Here is a 13154-nt window from a genome sequence, read left to right on the forward strand (position 1 = left end):
TTTCCCTTGCATGGAGTTTGATGTATGTAACTCGGCTCCCCGTAACTTCCCAAGGTCTGTGTGCTTAGCACAGTGGCCTGCATACTAATGAGGGCTTTTACTTCTTTTTCAGATTATTTTTGATGAAAAAACTTAAAGAAGTAACAGATAAAAAGAAAACTAGTCTCTTGAAAACCATAGATGAGAAACTCACAGAAGCAGCCAGAGAACTGGGGTTCTCACTGGAACAGAGAACCGTGAAGATGAAACAGAGAGATAAGAAAGTATGATTTACGTCTGTTAGTCTCTGACTCTTTTGCTGTTTTAATAGGGGGTTTGCTTCCCACCTGCACCTTCTCTCCATCTCTCGCTGCCCTGTCCTGGGGAGAGCTGGATGCTGCCCTCGCGGGGCTCCCTCGGAGGCTGTCCACGATCTGGCTTGGGATGTCCTGCAGGTTGTCGGCCAGGCTGGGTCACGTGACGCAGTGCCCTTGCGGCGGGTGCAGAATTCAGCCAGGCCTTCTCACTCGTTAATCTTGATTTACCAGTTTCTCCGGTAGAAGAGTGAAAGCGGCTTTGTACATAATATTTGCTTAAATTTCTTTTTTTAATGGCTAAGGTCTGTTGATTTCGTGCCAAGAGTTTTGGGGGTAGATATGTAAAGGTCTGCCTTACAGTGCCTTATAGTTATAGCCCCTCAGGCAGTTGGCGTTTGAGAGCGGTGTGTACTGAGGTGTGTAAACTTCTCCAGGAAGTGGTGCATGAGGAGGCCCCTCTCCTTTGCCTTATGGAGCCCACGAACCAACGCTTCCCTTGGCGCCTGCCGTGTGAGTGGTTTTGTAAACAGCAGCTACTTCTGGGTTTTGGATCCTTTGGGTTTTTCACTTACAGTTGTCAGAGTAAGTTAACAGAGAAGCTAGAAGAATTCTTCCCTGGGGTAAATGAGACTTGTGTAGGAGTCTGTCCTAATCGCCCTGGGGAAGGAGGGCGTTCATCACGGGAGTCAGGGCAGCCAGCCTCTCAGCAATGTCTCCCGTGTGTGGCTGCTTCATCTGAGTGTTCTAGGCCAAATAAAGTACTCGTTAACCCGGAGTAAACTAGTGCTGGCAACTAAGCACGTCAGCTTACTTAGTTATTGAAAATCCTACTTCAGTGCTTTTTCTGATCTTGACTCGGCTGCAGGGCTGATGTTCTGATAAGTATAGTCACTGAATCGCAGCCTTATCAACTCTTCTTTAGTCCTTGAGGTCGGAAGCAGTTTCTAAAAACGTTCATTTGAATGAAACTCCTTGCAATGGGGCATTTTTCAGTTGCTCTGAGATTTCATATTGCCATTTCACCTTTCTAGTTTTCATAGGGAGCCTCTCCCACCTTATAGGGTAGGAAGGGGAGCATTTCTCACCCTGTTGTGACGTATCCTGATTGGTCTTGACTAAAGACTAAGCTGCTCCGAGCAGACAGCTGCCAGCAGCACATTCTGTCATCAACAGTTATTTCAGATGAGATTTCATTAATTCTTCCCCATAACTATAAATTAGATAGGAGTCTAATGTAATCTGAGTCTCAATCTAAATTTATTAGATTGTTTCATAGGAATGTTTGTCCTGGCCCCCTTCCCCCATGAGGTTTCTTTTTAGTATTTGTTCTTCTTACAAAAATAGCTGGTAAACACAAATTCAAAGAAAAAAAGAACTTCTAAGACAACCATGATTTTATCTTCCCAAAGACAACATGTGGTGATAATGCTTCCAGATCCTTTTCTATTATAAGTTTATTCTTTTATTGTTATTGTGAGATCTTCATGGAATAAATATTTTTCTAGTCCTGAAAAAAACTCAGCTCCACTAGCATGTGAGTTAGTGACTTGGTCCTTCTGTGTGAGAGTAGCACGTGCATTCTAGGGTAATGGAGCACTCCATGGCACACTAGCAATCTGTGTTTATACCAGCCGTGCCTTGTAGTGCTTTGGCCGGAGGTCCTGTGAGCTGCTCATTCCACCCCTACGACCAACAGGCAAGCACAGTAGGTTTGCAGAGGCTTTGCTCCTTGTGCAGAATTTTACATGACAGATCTGAGACCTAAATTCACATCTTTCATAGCTAGCATTCCTTTCACCCTATCTGACTAACTGGCTATGTGCCACTTTACCTCTTCCAATACCTAGATGTCACTTTTAAAATCGACATTGAGTTAATGTCGCTGTAAAATGAGGGTCTGTCATTCTGTCCACCTCTAGTTCTGATGCCTCACAACATCACCCACCCTTGTGCAGGGTTTTCCTAAACTGGTAAAATCTGATTCTTCGTAATAAAATTAGGATTCTGATGCTTTACTAATAACTGGTACCTCTTTATGGACAATTAGTACAATTTCTCATCAGTGAAAATACGTACATAGCATGGTTTTTGTTGGGTGTCAGCCTGAGTTGGGCAGAAGACAGTCATGCCATCACTGTTCCCTTTTGCGTTCGGCGTCAGCACTGCTTTGTGAACACGCTGTGGTCGTCGCTCCATGTGCTGCATGGCAGGTCTGCCTCACAAGGGCGCTGCGCTTATGTTCAGAGTTTAGGGTGCTGCGCTTATGTTCAGAGTTTAGGGTGCTGAAAACTCCACACATGCAGACAGCGTGCCATAAATAACGGTTCACACCTTTACTTGCACACTTACCTGATTATTTCCTTAGAAGAAATTCCTAGATGTAGTATTGCCAGGTCCAAAGTGGTTTTAAAAAAAAATGTATACAGGTATAAAAAAAATTAAGTGTGTGTGTGTGTTTTCTCTGTTTGCAGAACCCCCCCCCCCCCCAGGAGTTGGACTCCTTTGCACCCCACCTGCAGGGGCTGTGCGCCCCTTTCCCTGGGTCCTCGCCGGTGCTGGTCTTAGCAATCCCTTTGGTCTTTCCATCCTGAAAAGTATAAAATGATCTACCATTGTTTTCATCAGCATTTCTTTGATTGTAAAGGACATTAAATCGTTTTCATTTCTCTGCTGGCCATTTATATTTCTCCTGTGAACTGCTTGAACTTTGCCCGTTTTTCCATCAGGTTAGAATTACTTGTGTTTTCATTTGGGTGTTAAGTCTTTTCCATTATTTGTAAGACTTGCTTTATAGTTTAAAGACATTCATCTTTATTAACTTTATTGTTATATGTATATATTGCAGATGTTTTTCATCATTTGTGTTAATTTTGTTCTTGGTTTTTACTTGATATTTTTGTTAATTTTTTTTATCTTTGGCTGCATTGGGTCTTTGTTGCTGTGCACGGGCTTTCTCTAGTTGTGGCGAACGGGAGCTACTCTTCGTTGTGGTGTGTGGGCTTCTCATTGTGGTGGCTTCTCTTGTTGCGGAGTACAGGCTCTAGGCACGCGGGCTTCAGCAGTTGCAGCACGTGAGCTCAGGAGTTGTGGCTCACGGGCTCTAGAGTGCAGGCTCAGTAGTTGTGGCGCACAGGCTTAGTTGCTCTGCGGCATGTGGGATCTTCCCAGACCAGGGCTCGAACCCGTGTCCCCTGCATTGGGAGGCGGATTCTTAACCACTGCACCACCAAGGAAGTCTGATTTTTCTTTTTTATGTAGTCAAGTCTATAAGTCTTTTCCTTCTCCAACCCCAAATCATATAAAATATTTGCCTTTTCTTCTAGTAGGTTTATGCGTTTATTTTTACATTTAATCCTAAAATCCAACTACAGGTTATTTTGGTATCGGGAGTAAGATACAATGTAACTGTGACTTCATTTGTTTCTTCCCACGGGGTGAGCAGTTGTCTTGGGACTTGTTTGGAATAACCTGTCCCCTGTGTTGCTTAATGAAAGACAGTGAAAGCAGCGAGAGGGTGGAGAGCTGGTACAGAGACTTGGGGGCGAGGACCTTAAAACTGAGAGCGTCCTTCCCTCAGGAATGTCACTGGACTGCACAGAGAGATACTGGAAGATGTTTTGTTCAGGAAAGACCTAAGAATGCCACTAGTGTAAGAGAAAGATGCAGACTGGAAGGGTTATGATGGGGGTTGTGTTTGGACCTCTGTTTGTCTTTGAAAATTAACACTTAAGAAAAGCTCACTGGTTTATGTCATTTGCTTCCACGAAGGGCACCACAACACTAGAAACTGCCCTACTTTGGGGAAGTTTGCTGACGAGCCTGAATTTTCCAGGTAGAAACGGGGCACCTGAATTTTCACAAGACGGAAAGGAGTTCTGCCTTCCACGTCTCCCTGCTGATAAAAACCATTCCTTCTCCTTCAGGGCCAAGTCCCTCAGGCTCTCCGCCTAGAAGATCCCATGGCCATGGATGGAACTGACACCGCGCCCTGCTTCCTGTAGTGGGACGCACGGCGCAGACTTCAGACAGCTGACACAGTTAATAAAAGCCGGCTGTTTCACTGTCATACTTACTTCAAGTGCTTGACTTCTAGCTAATTTTAAAGGAAAGAAATATTAAACTTGTGCCCTGGGGTCCAAATTTACTGAAATAAAAGGGCATTGAATGTTGCATTTTTGCAGAAGTCTTGAGGGTTTGTGTGTGTGCTTTGCTTTGGGGTTTTCCCCCCCTGTTGTTTTCGTCTATTTACGGTGACTAAATTTTGTTTTTTTGTTTTGTTTTTTCCTTTTATCTAGGTCGTGACAAAGACCTTTCATGGGGCAGGCTTGGTTGTCCCAGTAGATAAAAATGATGTGGGATACAGAGAGCTCCCTGAAACGGATGGTAACGTATTTCTCACATGAACACGTGCATGTGCGTTAATGTATGCGGAGAAAGCTTTCCTTATGTTGAGAAGTAGGTGAGGACATGTGCCACTTGGGGGACAGTCACCTCCCCTTAGTGAAGAAGGGCTCAGGCTCTACGGTCAGTGAAGCCTGAACTGAAGCTGGGTTTGCCGCTGTGTAGCCTTAGCAAGTTACTGAACTACCCTGAACCGTGGTCGTCTTCATCCGCCATACGGGTAGTAGTGGTGAATACCATCCGTAGGGGTGTTTGGGGTGTAACCGAGCACGTAAGTGCTTAGCACACTGCTTGCCTGATAGCGCTCAAAGCAGAGTATTTTTACAAGTTTAAAGAATGTGAACCTCTGGTCTAGGTGACATTTTCTGAACTATTTTAGAGCCTTTGACATTGTAGCCAACAATGTACAATATAGTAATTAGTGAGACAGCACGCTTGTGTTTAGTGCTTTGTGAACAGTCTTTCACCTGTATGTAAGTCTGATTAGCTTTTAGAAGCCAGTGCTGAGTTACTTCATCTGTAAGTATAAAAACGACACAAAATCTAATTATTGCCACGTTGAAAAAAGGGGATGAAAATGGCTTCTCAGCTCCCCCTGCCCACCCCCCTTTACTTGAGCACCCCCGAGGGCACCACCTTCTCATCACCCTGCTCCCTTGCGGGCAGCGGGGCGAGGGGCACTCAGCGAGAGGGAATTAGAGGCGCCCCTGCGCAGCACGTAAAATGCAGGCCCTCCCTTGTTCAGAACAGAGCTGTGGCCTCAGCTGCCCTCCGCCTGGAGGACTCCCAGGGAAAAGCACTGCGCGTGGGCCCCGCGGTGGAGGGGCTGAACTTGTAGTCTGGCTTGGTGTTAACTCACCTCGACGTAAAAACTGCAGCAGCGTTAAGTTTTTCGTACGTTGACCATGTGTAGAAATGATACTGTTTCAGATATGTTGGGCTAAATTAGATAGCTTAAAATTACTTTCACATTTCTGTTTTGGTATGATGCCAAGGTGGGTTACACGCGCAGCCTGCTGCACACGCTGGACCTTCCTGGACCTCCTCCCTGAGGCCGGAGGGGAGAGGGGATCTGTCCCGGGGGCGGGGGGCAAACCCTGGGTTCGCCGCCTCCCTGTGAGCCAGTGCACCCCGAGCTTTAGCAGCAGCTTTACTGTCCTGTTGGGGAGACTGAGGGCATTTGTTACAGCGATTGTGGTGGGTGTTAAATTGCGGTCCCCTGGAGTAAACCGTTACCTCCCCTGGTTGGGGTTCTGGGTTTTATGTCCAAGGTCACTTTTACCTACTTTGTACTTTTTTCTAACATTCCAGCATTAGATCATTCCGTGGTTTAAATATTTTTGAATGAGATGTGGTGGCAGACATAGTTAAGGATCTAGTGTCTCACTGCTTTGTTTGCCAGGAGGTGTAAGTGGCTGGCGGTCTGTGGACGGGTGACAGCGCTCAGCGGGTCACAGTGAAGTCTGCTCCTGACCAGTTTCCCCCGAGGCTCTCTACACATAACACTGTAACGTGGCCCGGGGAATACCATTTATTGAGCACTGCATTGTGCCGTGGTTGACGCTTTTGGGGGATGTGTACACAGTGTTAACTCAATCCTCACCCAGGCCTTTACGCGGCTCTTATTCTCACGTCCGGGAGGTGGGAACCTGAGACGTGGCTCTGAGTGTCGCGTGATCGCCAAGCTGGCGGCCTGACTTCCCTGTGCTGCAGCCCGTGGCTCCACGCCGTGAGCCGGGGGGCGGTGGCAGCGGGGAGCAGAGCAGCAGCAGGCACTGAAGCGTAGTGACAGTGGAGGCTGCTCGCATGGTCTCGCTGCAGAATGTTGCCGGTGGAAGAACACGTCTGTCCTCCAGTAAACGTGTCACTGCTGTCTGTCCAGTGCAGTACTGCCTGCCACGGGGCGGGGGCCAGAGCGCAGCCCGTGACCGCACGTGCAGGGTGTGTGCCAGGGGCGTGCGTTCCGAGGTCAAGCCCTGGCAGACACTCACCGCTGTCGTCAGCCTGGGTTTGTGGTTAGTGTCAGTAGAGTGTGTAAGTAACATCAGTCCCTCATGCGTGAAACGCGGCACCGCGAGTTCCAGGTGTGACTGTTCATGTCGTGACCGAACCTCGTCCCTGCCAGCATGGCAGCCCCGTGTCCAGGAACGTGTCTGTTGCTCCGAGTGAGTGGCAGCTCGTCCGCATTATCGGATTTTCCCAGTTTGTCAGAAAGGAAGTCTAATTAGGCATCGTTCGGTGCCTTTCTTCTCACGTGCCTCGTGGGAGCTGACGCACCCTGGCATCCGAAAGCAGGGAGAAAAACGTTGAAAGTCCAGATAGAAATGTTAAACCACTCGTTTTTATTTAGATAAATGTTAGTTTTCTCTGTTCTTACCTCAGATTACACTTTGGCCGTAGCTGCACTTCCCCCACTTTGGTAAAAGTACTGGTAAAGGTTTAATTCTACACTGATTTCTTGTCTCTCGTATGTCTTTTTCCGGGTTTTGTTTTGTTTTGTTTAAGTAAGGTAGGAGGGGGCAGAAACAGCAGACTTCACTGTCTGTCTGGATGTTTTTTAATCCCTCGGTCTCCATAAAGTTTTTGTTTTTTCCAACCATTGAAAAATGGGAAAACACTCTTAGCTTGAGGGCAGTTAAAAACAGGTGGGTCAGGTTTGGCCATAGTCTGTGGACCCTGGACTAGCCCAGGGAAAATCTCTGGAAGCTGGTGTGATTCCTGATTGCAGCTAGGTACCACTGTGCTAATACAAGAAGTCTTTTTCGTTGAGTAAGCCATTTTTATGCTTGAATCTTAAGTAGAAAAACCATAAAATGGCCGTTGTAAAATACAGTGCCAACCAGAGAGGCATCGATTGCACTAGGACAGGGTCATGAGGAAACATCCAGGTTACCATCTGTGCCATGGTGGTTACAGGTAACCTTGTGTCCTTGATCTTTCAGCCAGTCTCCGGAGAATCTGCAAGACAATCGTGGAGGCCCCCAGTGATGCTGAGAGACTCAAAGCTTTTGCTCCTGTTCAGGAAATGATGACTTACGTGCAGTTTGCTAACGATGAGTGCGATTATGGGATGGGGCTGGAGCTGGGGATGGACCTCTTCTGCCACGGTTCCCACGTGAGTGAGCACACCCTGCCCCCTCCCTGCCCCAGCCCTGCATCCCCTCTGCCCCGCCCCCCCGCCACCTACACACACCTGCTCATTGCTGTCCGCAAGTCCAGCGCGCAGGGTATGGATTCAGCTTGAATTTCAAAATGAACATTTTGAAATGATTTTTAAGCAGATGTTGTGAGCATATTTTTTATTTGAAGTTCATCTTGTACTCTGGCTGAGGTGAATGACCCAGATGTTTTGCCCAAGTGACTTAACTAGCTACGTGTACGGCTGTGCCCTTCACTCGGGCGTGGACACACCTTCCTGGCTCCGCCTCACTTTCCATGGGGGGTTTGTTCTTGTGCTTGAATTCCGGGATGAAGAGTAAATGCTGTCTGTAAATATGCTGCAAATTCTTTAACACAGAGGAGGTGCTGTTTTACCATGAACTCCCTGCTCATCACGTAGGAGAAACGTACGAGGCAGCTGCAGGAGGCCGCTGAGCCGCGGCTGGGGGGTCGGGCAGGCGGGAGGAGTGGTGGCTCCGGCAGGCACCTGGGCGGCCCCAGCCTGAGTCCCGTCTCCCCGGGAGTAGCCGTGTGAGTGTGGGCCGTACTCCCCGCACCTCCGCACCACCTGGAGCCCTCCCAGGCCGTCTGCCTGCTGTGGAGACCACCTAATTGTCCCTTCACCTACCATGTCACCTGCGGCACAGAAAGAGCCCCAGGTGCTCAGGGCCACACGGGCAGGCGGCTCCCGCGTCAGCCTCTACCCCAGAAGCTGACTGTGCAGGCTGTGAAGTGCAGGGTCACCTGGGGACGCTGCGGGGCTGGAGCGGCGCCCCGCCAGCGTCAGGGTGCCCTGGGGGCTTGTTCCGCACAGGCTGGCGCGCCCCCGACCCCCCCAGTTCCCCTGGGCCTCACCGAGTTTCCTTCCCGCTGGGGCCTGAGCATTTGCGTCTCTGATCGACAGTTACCGGGTCAGGCTGACGCCTCTGTCGGGGAGTCTGTCTGGGGGACTGTCTTTCTCGTGCAGGGCTGTTTGTTAGCAGTAAAAATAATCAGAGTGGTTAACAGCCAGAGAGGGTCAGTGACCGATCAGAATAGTGCTTGACCAGCTTCACAGAAACTCGGTTGTCTTGAGAATCCAGCAGCATCGGAGAAGGGACGGTGAAGCAGGCAGCAGGCGCCAACGGCGGCTGCCTTCCCTTGTCCTCGGAGCGCATCTGGGCCCTTGACAGACGGAGGCAGCGACTTCAGGGGTGGAGGCTGACATGGGGCGTGGGGCGAGAAGGAACTGAAGACACGGGGGAGCCTTCAGTGCGATGTGAAAACTCACGTTCAGCTCCTTGTTCCGACGGTGCCAGCTAACAGAAATGATGATTGAAGTCTTATGTGGTGGGGACATGCCGACGAGAAGGAAAAGGCATTTGAGCGTATTGGGGGCAAAAGGGGGTGAGTAAACCGTATCTGAGGGAATAAGGACGCTTACAGTTTTTACTTGGTTTTCTTCTGAGTTTCCTTCAAGAAGTGCCCTTCGTCCTGAAGAGCCGCACGACTGCCCCAGGGACAGTGCCAGGCGCTGTCTCAGAACTCACTGTTGTCATGCAGACGGCTGGCTGAAGCCCAGCGTGTGGGGAGTGGGCTTTTTTTTTTTTTTTTTTTTTCCAGCCGCTCCGCGGCATGTGGGATCCTCCCGAAACGGGGCACGAACCCGCGCCTCCTGCATCGGCAGGCGGACTCTCAAGCACTGCGCCACCAGGGAAGCCCGGGGGAGTGGGCTTTGTTAACAACTGCCTTTTCCAGTATATTACCTGCTGCGTCCTCTGGCTGATGTCATCTTCTTTTGTTTTTCAGTATTTTCATAAAGTTGCTGGCCAGCTTTTACCTCTTGCGTATAATCTGTTGAAGAGGAATCTCTTTGCAGAAATTATTGAAGCTCACCTGGCGGACAGAAGCAGAGAGGACGTGGACCAGCTTGCAGCATGAGTGGGAGGTGCCTCTCTTGGGCAAACAGTATTTCAGAGCTTCAGTATGAAACATGATGTTTTCTTTTAAGGAGTACAGAAAATAAATGGACAGAAACATTTGCTAAAAACTTTTCTGAAGCTCTTGTGGCTGGTTTTCTTTTTTTCACGTGCAGTCAGATCATCTGCATGGTGATGCCCTCATCACGTGTGAAGAGGGGATGCACCTGCCGTGGTCCTCTCCGATGTCTTCATAGGATGTCACGCCTGACGCCTGTGGACGAGCACGCGGTCCTCCCCTCCCAGGAGTGAGTCCTGCTTCAGCGTTTAACACGTAGGCAGCGAGGAATGTGTTTCTGGGACTTGAGTTGACACGAGCTGCAGCTGTAAGCACTGGGCTTCTGGGCAGCAGGGAGGGCACAGGGGAGCAGACTCAGGACCCACCCCGGATCCTCCACAGCTGCAGGCACTCCGGGCCTCGCCCCATGAGCGTCCACTCGCTCCGTTAGGTCCGTTCCTTGCAGCAGCACTCCTCGGGCTCTGTCTGTACCTGCCAATCGACACGGCATTAGGGTGTCGACACAGTGTGCAGTCAGCGTACCATTCAAGTTTTCCGTTGGGTTTCCAGTACAGTCTGTGGGTAGCTGTGTTTGACCAGCTTCAGAGCCTTCTTCAACCTTGACAGAACGTCCTTCACCTTAAAACCTCAGAGCTCACAGTGAAACACAAAACAATAGCAAACTGTGGATTGGGCCAAAGGGCCCCTTAGTGAAGTTTCCCTCGTGAGGTTCAAGGTGGGAAAGCCCGCAGGTCACCTGGCTCACCCCCCATCTTGCAGGACTGACTGGACCTGCCCACAGAACTCTCCAAAGTTAACTGGGTCAGCCGCCTCCTTAGAACCCACCTGAGACCCGGACTCTTCGTGGCAGAAGGGCGAGGAGACGGGCAGGAGTTTGACGGGGGCAGGACTCGCTCCCTGGTGAGGCTGTGGGCTTTCAGGTCCCTCAGTAGCGCCAACCCCTGAACATAAGCGTATCTGTTAACCACCGTGGCCCACGCTCAGCGCCAGGGGGACCCACGCTAGCACGGTCTGGGGAACTGCTTGGTGAGATGCCCAGAAGCTGGGGAGCCCTGACTTCTGAGGTCACTAGTCCCCTCTGCTGCAGCCCACGTGCGGCAGCTGTCCTCCTCCCCATGGCCGTGCTGCCGCTGTGGGCAGTTAAGACTCAACTGATGGCGCCTCTCCCTCCCTCCCGTCCAGGAACGTCCTCATCCTGACAGCAGGGCTCCCGTTCTAAGAACGGACAGAGTTCCATTACGTGAGGCCTGCCTGCAGCTACTCGGGCCCATCTGAACACTGAGCGGCTTTATGTTAAAACGTGACAGTAACAATTAGCCCACACGTGCTCTGATTTGGAAAAAGACAGATCGTGTTTGGTCTTAAATAACCTTTTAAGAAGCTCCTGAGCTTTTCCCCACAGATTTCTTTACTTTCTAGGGTGCCTCTCAGTACTGTGGCAGTATTTAGAAACGGTTAACACATTTATCTAAAATACCGATTACGAAACTCAAGTGTCTTCCATTAAAACCGTTTGCTCAGCTAGAAATCCTAGGTTCCCTTAACTTTGCTATTTGTTGATCCAACAATCCCAAATGTTTTTTTAATTTGCCTTCTTGTGATCAGTAATGCGGATTTCAACAGGATTTCCTACCAAGGAATAAATGAAAGGGGACAAAAAAATTCAGCTTCTCACCCACACCTTACACAAACCTGAGTGCAAATCTTCAGAAAGCTGGGTATACTGGAGCCAAGACAGGATTTGGACAGGAGTGCCAAGAACGTGGCAGTTACAATTTGGATGCTATAGCTGTGAGCAGAGCTTCCTGAGGACAAGAGTCTTGTGAAAGACGTTTCCAGTCTCAAAGCCCAGCCGGTTGTGTCCGAGGGCTGGCAGCGCGTTTCAGGAGGGACTGGCCTTCCAAGGACCGAGCCTTGGCCATTCAAGAACAAGCCCCTCCTGCCAGCCCGACACCAAGCACTCCTTTCTTACCTTTTTCCTGCACTAAAGGCACAGTCCTTTGAAACCTCGTTTACTAGATATTTTTATCTACTCTTCATTGGCTATTGCGGCCTCCAAATGCCACCTGCCTTCCTGTTCATTTTAAGTACCTGGGCTCTTTCATGAGTAAAGCACCTTGACCCAATCAGAATTTAACAAAATCATTACCTAGCTCAAATTTAGCTAAGCTCACACCTGGAGCTTGAAAATTTTTTTTCCTGTGTAACCTCTAACACATGTAGAATGATTCACCCAAGAAAATAAGCGGAAGCAATAAACCTCACCGGAGACCGTGATCTCAACTGTCTCCACAAGAGCACACCCCCTCGCACCGGCTCAAAGCACCCGCTCAAGGCCGCCTGTCCAACCTGCTCCCCGCCCCCTGGAGTCCCTCCTGCTACTCAAGCCCCACCCCCCGCTCAGAACAGTGAGTCTCCCTCAAACATCCCCATTGCTTAAAAGAAGCAAAATCCAACTGAGTAAACCCCGAAGACCTTGCTGGCTGTGTTCAGCGATTCATCCCACCCAGCGAGCAGGAGGGGGTCCGAGGGGCTGTGCAAAACGGGCGGGCCTCCTGGGCCCAAGGGGAGACGGTGCCCTGTTGGAGCTCAGGTGACCTACCTGCGGGGGACAGAGGGGCCCGTGGCGGATGACCTCACTGGTGCTGACCGGGCACCTCCAGGCTGCCGGGGACTGGACCTGCCCTTAGCTGAGGGACTGAGCCCGTGGTTTGGTGACGTGGGCTTGGTACAGGGCCTCCGTCGGGGGCCCGCGGTGTCCTTGTAACACCACCTTGTAACACCACCTTGTAACACCTTATAAACAGCACAAGCCATAGTATCCCGCAGCTTACAACACAGCACCGTCCATCACACACTGCTATTTCGAAAGCCGTCCCCGATGCCTTCTGCAGAACTCCCTCCAGTCACACTGCGGCTGCCCGATCCCGCTGAACCTGCCCCGGCCAAAGTCATCAGTGACGTCCGCGGGGCCGACTCGTCCTCACTGACTTCACCTGTCGGCGACCGTGACTCGCGCCCGGGGGGGCCCACCTCTCCCACGAGGGGCCTCTGCACCCGGCCTCATGCTGCCCTGACCGCTCGACCCCACGGTGGCCTTGTCCTGCCCCACGAGGAGGCTCAGGTCTGGCCCGCGTCGCGAACAGAACACGGACCTCAGACACACAACCGCCCGCCGGACGCCCTCGCCCAACCCAACCGGTGCTCCGAGCTCCCTGGCCCAAAGCCCGGGAGACCTGACGGCCGGCACCCCGCTCCAGCCCTGCACGTCCCGAGGGTCCGCACGCCCCGCCCCGCAGGCCGAGCCTCAGGAGCGACCCC

General features: G+C 50.7%; 1 protein-coding gene across 1 annotated transcript in view; it reads left to right on the forward strand.

The window, feature by feature from the left end:
* Positions 1 to 9876, forward strand: part of HPF1 (histone PARylation factor 1) — a 23462-nt gene extending 13586 nt beyond the window's left edge. Inside the window, exons 5-8 of the mRNA XM_007457370.1 lie at positions 113 to 263; positions 4592 to 4679; positions 7640 to 7812; positions 9645 to 9876. Coding sequence (XP_007457432.1) covers positions 113 to 263; positions 4592 to 4679; positions 7640 to 7812; positions 9645 to 9776 — 544 coding nt within the window. The 3' untranslated portion in view covers positions 9777 to 9876. The remainder of the gene's footprint in view (positions 1 to 112; positions 264 to 4591; positions 4680 to 7639; positions 7813 to 9644) is intronic.
* Positions 9877 to 13154: the final 3278 nt, after the last annotated feature.

This window comes from Lipotes vexillifer, unplaced genomic scaffold (genome assembly GCF_000442215.2).
Source record: "Lipotes vexillifer unplaced genomic scaffold, Lipotes_vexillifer_v1.1 scaffold668, whole genome shotgun sequence".
Classification (NCBI taxonomy): Eukaryota; Metazoa; Chordata; class Mammalia; order Artiodactyla; family Lipotidae; genus Lipotes; species Lipotes vexillifer.